Source organism: Etheostoma cragini, chromosome 9, assembly GCF_013103735.1.
Source record: "Etheostoma cragini isolate CJK2018 chromosome 9, CSU_Ecrag_1.0, whole genome shotgun sequence".
NCBI classification, from domain to species: Eukaryota; Metazoa; Chordata; class Actinopteri; order Perciformes; family Percidae; genus Etheostoma; species Etheostoma cragini.
The window spans coordinates 2,201,677-2,210,177 of NC_048415.1; the positions used below are offsets into that span (position 1 = coordinate 2,201,677).

Genomic DNA, 8,501 nt, shown 5'->3' on the forward strand with positions numbered 1-8,501 from the left:
ATATATATATAAATCCACTGGTAAGAAAGCTACAGAAAAAAAGCTAGTAAGTGGAGCTTAAGTTAAGAAAATACCTCTTTTGGCTACTACAGAGCCTCTAATAAAACAAAAGTTAAATAATATTACAGCCACTGATTAGTTAGTTCTCACTGGTCTCTAACAACACCACCACACATCTATCGTCGGCGGCAACAGCGCTCCATCCCTTTTCCCTATCTAACCTTTATGTACTTTGATTGCATCTGCGTTAACGGCTAACTTTAATTGCTCTCTCTTTCTTCTTGACCCTGATGTCGAGCAGGTGACACCTGGATCAAAACACGCCCGCCACGCCGCACGCGTCTGCGCTCCACGGTTGCCATGACACCCCCTCGTACCTGACATTGTCGTGACGTTGGATGTAGATCTTGTGAAAGATCCGCTCAGGCGGCTTCAGAAAGTCCTCCTTCATCTCCATGGCAACATTCCTGGGCAGTAGGCTCATTAGCAGACGCTCCTGAGGATGGAGGGGTTAAAACAGAGTGAGAGGAGGCAGCGTGACAGTTTTAAACTGGGAGGACAGGAATGTGTTCGTATCCATGGCGATGTAAGCAGACCAATATAAACTTATTGGTTCTTTCCTCCAGTGTAAACATCCAGAATATGATTGACACAGAAGAAAAGAAAAAAGTGAGTTTGAGTGCGGTACTGAAAGAATTACTCGATCAACAAGTACAGTAGTCAAATAAATCAACAATTTCTGGAATCGATTCATTTGTTAAAGGTGCTCTAAGCAATGTTGGGTGGTGGCATTACTCTTAAACTGTAAGTTTTACATGCTGAAAAATTGTTAGTCACAAAAAGCATTAATCAAGCATAGCCCAATTTTTTTTTTTTTTAATCCTGTAAAACTATAGTGTAGTTAGAATAAGGGGGGGAATCGTAGTTCTGGCCATCATAACATGTGGTTAATAGAAAGTAACCGTTACCTATAGGCCTGTGACAGCATGCAAACTCCAGCCTTTGGCATTCAAATCAGGCGTTCCTCCACTTACACAACTTAATAAAAGATACACCACTTCATGGACTTCATTCTTGGGGATATGGGTATACTTTAGTGTGAAGAATAACTTAAAGGGTAGGAACATAAAAACTGTTTTCAATCAGCTAATTCTTTCAGCATCAGCCTGAAGTAATGTCTACACAAAGCACCGTGTGTGTGTGTGCGTGTGTGCGTGCGTGCGTGCGTGCGTGTGTGTGTTGTCTCCGTTGGAGCACAGTATAAAGTACTCTTGAAACTCTCCCAGGATGTCAGATGGTTGTGAATGCACAATGAATCATCAGGCGGCTCCGCTGAATAGCTGTTGAGAGGCAGGTTATAAAATCAGCTGGGGCTCTCCTGTGTCTCCCTCCGACACTGCTTCACATTATGCATCCATTCACTCAACCGCCTCTCGCCTGTGAATTAAAAGCTTCACTGGAGAGCAGCCTTGAGGAACAGCCGTCACACATACTGACACACAAACTGTGAGTAAAAGTAAGTCCATAGGTGTTTTTGTTTCACTTGCACACACGTGTGTGTCCGGTGTAAAGATCCCAATTAGCAGAATGTGAAGGTGTTGTCGTTTTAATGATTTCTTTTAAGATTTAATAATTAATTTACCTGCTTTGTTTATCTCTTCCATTCCACCTCCCTGAACGTGTTAACATTCCCATGATTCCCAGATTAGTCCCAGGCTAAATTCACCCTGGGTTCTGTTTGACTATGGCTCTCCCCGTGATGGTTTATTAATGAACCACTGGCTCACTTTCCCTCGCATTAAAAATTAACATTCCTGCAGTTCTTCAAGAAAAGGGAAACCCCACCAAAAAGGTTGCATCTTTGAAATAAAAATGGAAGAAATCCAGCTTGTTTGCACAAAAAGGAAAATGAATGCTTAAGGCCTTTTTACAGTCGCCGCAGCCAACCTGGCGCGCGCCAGTGTGTCGTCAAAGTGATGTAGATCTCACTGGAGCGCCAGGATTTTGAATGTGCGACCAGAAGTTGTGCACCACTTAAAAAGGGAAACATGGATGAGTCTCTGTTGTAAACTTATTGGGTTAAGAGTTCTTTTATGGTGAATGAAAGGCTTGATTCGACTAAGTAGGTCATTGAATCAAATCGAAACATTGACAACAATGCTGCTGCCAGTTCTGCCGTTGTTTACCTTTTTCTTCTTCTTCTAGTCTCTAGAAATAACAGTCGGTAGCATTTCCTCATTAGCGCCACCTCTGTAGAGTGGTCTAAAACCACTCTCTCTGTAAAGTGTCCTGAGATAACTTCTGTCATGATTTGACACTATAAATAAAAATTTGAAAAGACAAACAGTGAGTGAAGAATGTGTGCAATATTCTCAAAGGATATCTGAGGAATGATGTCTCACTATGTGATGGACTGGTGACAGTGTTACTAGTTAGCTACTAGACTAGATGAATGGATTCAGATTGATAAACTGTATATTGTCAGTCAGCTTTGTGGAAATTCTTTTGATACGTCAGTGGTTGTTTGTTCAAACTCATAAAATGTTCATTTGTTTAAATCATAAAAGTTAATTCTTTAGAAAGTAACAGCAGATTGACAAAAATATCTTAACTCAAGGTTCACTTGCCCGGTGTTACCGAGGCTTTTCGTTGTATTTTACAGTCTTCAGCAGTAGACGGAGTTTGCTCCGTTGTCGTGGAAATGTCTTCTTCTTCTTCTTGAAATCGTGTCATAACCATATGTAACTATAAAACAATGATAGAAGGAAGACAACACCCTGAAGTTTCAAACCTAACCCATCACTCACATTAGCTACAAGAGACAGCAACTAAGCGGCGCAGGTGTTAGCCAGTGTCGAGCGACAACGCTCACGAGCAAGGCAAGGCTAAAATAGTCGAGAAGTCTATTTTATGCAAATGCTGAGCGATGCGACTAAGCGACTGCAAATCGGAGTGAAGGCAGCGTGAGGGCAGCTTGACATATGTATGTTGGTTACTTAAGTTGAAGAAAGTCATTCAAGATGGCGGAAACACTTCAGGACATCGTATCTCTGTATATATCTGATACGTTTGGCATTTTATTTTATATATTTTGTTACACCTATTGGGAAATAAATACTTTTAAATCCCATAAAATTGTTCTTGTGACTTGACACTTATGTCAATATACTTATAATTATGTCTTATACGTATGAAGTGACTTGTGAGTCCTCTTGCAGATACTAGGCAATAGCATGCTACTTATCGATACAGATGCGTCACCGTAGGACTAGGCTAGGCACGCCCAGGAACGCCAGTCAAGTGATTGTGTGTCGCTGTCTTTTTGTATCTAAAGTGGTTATACGGTAAGACCTGTGTGTGAGATCTGGTTAAAGCTTTGGAAAAAGCCAGTAAGTGCTCCTTCCGTTAAAATGTCCTTTTTTGTTCGTGCCTGATTTCAGAAAGAATGTGTCCGTTTTCATCTTCAGTCTACAATGTTTCCTCCACTCTAACCGATTCCCATGGGGGAGGGGGGGTTCGATTTTTCATTCATTAGAAAACAACGTCATTTATCCGCCTGAATCTTAACGTCACAGATGTGTTGCCATACCAACATATTGGTTTAGCCCTTGGTTTTAAGAGTTGAGCAAAGCAAAGTATGTGTACAGTATGTCAGGCGATATTGAGATGACATGTTCGTGTCCTTGATTTGTTGAGATGACGTCTTGAGATGTCAGCATCACTTTAATTAATGTCCCATTTGGAAACAGGGGTTGCTTTTGTTCCTGATGGCTTCACGTGAGGAAACTACACCTCTTTCCTCTGCACTCGGCGATTACTTATGAACTGAGAAGTCAATTTGCCAACCAGGCGTATACAGCACATAGCCGACCCATCAGGAATCAATACAACCTATAGATCTGGCGCAAAGCACAAACCCATAAGCATTTACTGCCTGGCTGTTCATAGATCCCAATCAAGGGTCCGTGTGTGTTTCAATCACCCAGATAAACTGTGACCTTTACTGGAGGAGGGAGGCCATGAAAGCAATCTGCTTGTGTAATTACCCGTCAGAAGGTAGCCTGTTCCTGCTGGGGAAAACACTGAATATAATCATGAAATCTACAAAGCACAGGTGCTGCGTGTATGCACGCACACACACACACATATACATGCTTGGGCTAATTAATGCAGGGGATAATTAATTCTCTATGTACCAACTGGTGTAGGTGGGTTTCGTGCGCGTGGCCAGTGAGGAGGGTGCGGTGCATAACTAAGTGTTTGTGTATGTTAAAGTTGCCTGATTGTTCCTTTGTTAAGTCGCTCCATGTAGGTGTGTGCAGAGGGGGTGGAACGTGTGGCGCTGGTGCATGTGCCACAGTAATTGTTCTTTCCTTAAATAGCTGCTGTCATAGTTACTGCATGCCTGTGGGCAGGTTGCTAGAATACATCGCCACCTGAAACCTTTAAAAAAACTTCTCAAGAGACCGTAGTAAGATTTAATCACAAAAACACGGGCCCATGGCAAGGTGAAATGTGTGGATGGATCGTCATCTTCCATCCGGCTCGCTGTTTTCCAGTTTATTTGTGCATTTCCGTGTGCAAATTCACCTGCTTCTCATTCTCATCCTCCAGTTTAAGCCTCTCCTCGATGCAGTCACGGGCTTGCAGGAAGACTTTCCTCTGGGTGCGCTCGGTGAGAATCCTCACAAACACCCCCGACAGGTTGACGCTGGTGAACAGCACCGCGTTGGCCACCAGCTGCACACAAACAAGAACAGACATGCCAAACACAGTCGGCAGCATCTCCACACTGTATGTGCATGTGAGCTTGAGGGAACACACACACATGTCCATAGTGCAATACTATGTCCTGGCTGCATTACAATTCACAATCCCTGATTAATACATAGGATGGATTAGGTCAGCACATTCATTACAGCACAAATCAATCATTGTGCAATGGCTGGCTGATAAAATGCATTATTAATTATTGATCAGAGACTATCGATTGGAACACTTTAATTTGGACGATGGGCTGTTTAGCAACTCTCCGTCGTTGATTCCAAAAAGTCTGGAGGTGAAGGTCAGTGAAACACTGTAATCCAGCACAGAAAGATGGACTTCAAAAAACAAAACTCCATTTTTCTCCTGTTTACATTGGAACTAGTCAGTAAAACCAGAAGAAAGAAACACTTCCAGCTATAGTGCGGCACAGTTTGAATTTGCTCAGTGAGTTACTCTGTCATCAATTAATGCTGCTTATTAACTATGACCAATCACATCGGTGTATCTGATATAGGCGGACCAGAGGCGAGCTGCACCAATCACATCGGTGTATCTGATATAGGCGGGCCAGAGGAGAGCTGCACCAATCACATCGGTGTATCTGATATAGGCGGGCCAGAGGGCGAGCTGCACCAATCACATCGGTGTATCTGATATAGGCGGGCCAGAGGCGAGCTAAACAGATGATGACAGTCTAATCTACCAGTTAGCTCCGCTGGTAGCTAAGCGTACGGTGCTCTGGATACCTCACCCTGTGTGTTGTTGTGATTGGGCATAGTGTTATCCAATTGCGTGCAGTGAGATTTTCAAATGCATGTTTGGTGCCGCCCTTCCAGATGGACGAGTTTCATTACTCGATGCCACACCCTTAATCCTTTTGGATTTGGGTCTGGATTTCTAGGCTAGCGGTTCCAAACCTAAGGACCCACAAATTAAACCTGAGGGGGTCATAAAATAATTTATAGGAAAAACAAAACTGGTCTGCGCAGTACACCGTCTCTCAGATTTTTCTTCTTTGCGATGTACATTTCTGTGTCATTTTATCTCCTCAGTCATCCAAAGATGAATTCTAGAAAACGATCCCTCTTTGGTTGAACTGCTGATGAGAGGTTAGATGTAGACACTGCTTCATTTTAAGTTGTCACAAGATAAAAAGGTTAGGAACCTCTGACTGAATGCATTACTTCAAAATAAGTAAGTTTGTCAAACTCATGTGTCCTTTGGCAGTAGTTCCCAACTTGCGGATCAAAGTAAATTGGAGGGGTGACTTGTAAACAACAACACAATGTTTCTGAACTTTTTTCTAATCTGTGTTTTTTTGCATGTGGATTACTTTCTAACAAAACAAGTTGAAAATAAATGTAGTCTTTGGTTGAACTGGTCACTGTGCAATGTCATTTGTAACCTGAGAAGGGTCGCAAGTTGCTTTATTTTAGGGTCCACGAGTCAAAAATAAGGGAAACTACTGTTTTATACTACCAGAAAAATAAGATGTTACACAACTCAGAAACCATGGTTCACCACAGGTGTCAAAACAACATCCCAAATACTAAAAATAATCACTTCTACTTAGAATCTGGAGCACAAGGACCAGTCAAGAATCAGCCCTCTGTTGTGATTGCAGCTCTGCATGAATCCTGTTTCAGCACCGGCAGCTGGACAGCTCCTTGTCTGCATCATTACTGAGGTGGGCTAAAGTGAAACTTTCTGCTCTCTTCCAAATTTTCCGCCCGCAGTATCCTGGAGCTAAAATCGATCACTGAGATTGTTTTTAACCTTTTCTTCACCAGGGAAAGCCAGATGAGTAAGAATGCTGTTTTCTCAGCAGCACTTGACATTCATACAGTTACTTCATAGCCGACTGGGAGCCTGTACAAATACAATCTTCTAAAGACTCATATTTTTTTCACTTGCGTTTAGCTTAGTCTGAGGCCTGCTTGGCTTCTGTCGTGTTACCTCTTCACCTGTTTATTTTCCTTTCCTTTTAATCCATTGTTGATTTAATTCCCTTTCCTCACCTCCTTCTTTTTAACTTGACATTGGTATCATGTCAGTTATTTTGCATTAGCCTACAGTATGCTTTATTTATGTAGCCTAATGGTGTAATCTGTTTAACGCCAACTTCAAACCATCTGCCTTGGTTGTAAAGCACTTTGGGTCAATTTATGGGGTTTTAATTGTGCTGTATAAATAAAGTGGGCTTGACTTACACTGGAGCAGTTGCCCAAGGGTACTTGGACTGTAGTTTTCTAAGTGGAAGTGTGACTCAACCCCACTACCTGTTTGATGCGATGATGAAGGGATTAGAACAGTTACAGTAACTAAGCATAAGGCAGTAGTTTTGGGTTTGAGTGGCTGACTGGATGAACCAGGATGCGGGTGCAGGTGCAACACGTACCGGTCTCCACAGCCTCTGCTTCCTTCCCGTGAACGACGTCGCGATGACAATGAAGTGAGACGTAGCCAGCATGACCCCGAACAGCACGGCCAGCAGCGTCCGCACCGGCAGCAGCACGTAAGCCACGAGGGTGACCAGCATGAGCTGCCACACGCCTTGCTCCGGGGCCGCGGTGCTCAGCAGCTCCGCGGTGCCGAGCGCCAGCGGGAACGGGCAGCAAAGCAGCGCGAAGGTGAAGCTGAACAACAGGGCCAGCTTCGCGATCTGCTGCAGCTGCGTCACCTGCAGGTACTTGACGTTGGTGACGATGAAGAGCGACAAGAAGACCACGCAGTGCACCGGGTACGAGCCCTTGGACAGGGTGAGCCGCGGGCTGGACAGCAGCTCCACCAGGGACAGCGACGACGCGGCCACGATGAGCACCGCGAGCGCCTTGAGCGTGGCGGTCTGCTCTAGCTTCAGGTTGTAGTTCTGGAAGAGAGCCTCCAGCTCCGGGCTGTTGAACTCGTCCTCACAGGCGATGGCGCCCAGGGGCGAGCCGGCCGGGCAGTGACCCTTCCTCCGCCGGGTCTTGACTCTTTTGAACTGCACCTCCTCCATGTTCCGGCCATTCATGAAGCGGGGGGAGGCAATGGGGGGGGGGGGGGGGGGGGGGGATAGCGCGCGAGCCCTCAACTTTTCGGTTCGTGTCCTTGTGTTCGGGAATCGAACCGGCACCCTCTCCCAGAGTTCATGCGTCCTGGATGTCCGAGGGTCGGGCTCGGTGTCAAGAGAGGGAGAGGGTGGCAGTGGAGACAACAGAGCGCCGCGCGCGCGCGCTATCCACAGGTTGACGATTGTTGGTGTGTCGTCAGAAAAGTAGCCTGACCAATGTGCAGAACGTCTCTCTCTCTCTCTCTCTCTCTCTCTCTCTCTCTCTCTCTCTCTCTATCTCTCTCTCGGACCCCCTGCGGTGCCTCACGCGGGGTTAGGCTACCAGTGATCCTGCGCTACCACCGGACTCATCGGAAGGTTTACCTTGTTTGTGAAGACAATCAAAACAGCTCAGCACGAGGCGAACAGTCACAAAAACCTCATTTGACTATATTTTCCCTGGTTTACTTTCTTCCTCTGAGATGCACAGCTCTCTCTCTCTCTCTCTCTCTCTCTCTCTCTCTCTCTCTCTAACACACACACACACACACACACACACACAGTACGCTACATGTTATGATCTACTGTGTCCTCCTGCTTTAATTTACTTCAGTGAAATGTCAGTGGTTGGGTGAAAACAGCGCTGGTGATTTCCCCTCACAGTGTCTGCAGTCAGAGCTGATGTAGTTCCCAGGCAGCTAAA

At 44.9% G+C, this 8,501-nt stretch overlaps 1 protein-coding gene and 1 long non-coding RNA gene across 2 annotated transcripts in view; one reads left to right on the forward strand and one right to left on the reverse strand.

Moving 5' to 3' along the window:
• Positions 1–2,215, forward strand: part of LOC117950828 — an 18,384-nt gene extending 16,169 nt beyond the window's left edge. Inside the window, exon 4 of the long non-coding RNA XR_004657990.1 lies at positions 2,058–2,215. This is a non-coding gene — a long non-coding RNA (uncharacterized LOC117950828). The remainder of the gene's footprint in view (positions 1–2,057) is intronic.
• LOC117950827 (adenylate cyclase type 1-like) overlaps positions 1–8,269 on the reverse strand; it is a 42,979-nt gene extending 34,710 nt beyond the window's left edge. Inside the window, exons 1-3 of the mRNA XM_034882173.1 lie at positions 7,166–8,269; positions 4,591–4,740; positions 378–496 (exon numbers count right to left, since the gene is read on the reverse strand). Of these exons, the coding sequence (XP_034738064.1) occupies positions 378–496; positions 4,591–4,740; positions 7,166–7,780 (884 nt within the window). The 5' untranslated portion in view covers positions 7,781–8,269. The remainder of the gene's footprint in view (positions 1–377; positions 497–4,590; positions 4,741–7,165) is intronic.
• Between the last annotated feature and the right edge of the window lie 232 nt (positions 8,270–8,501).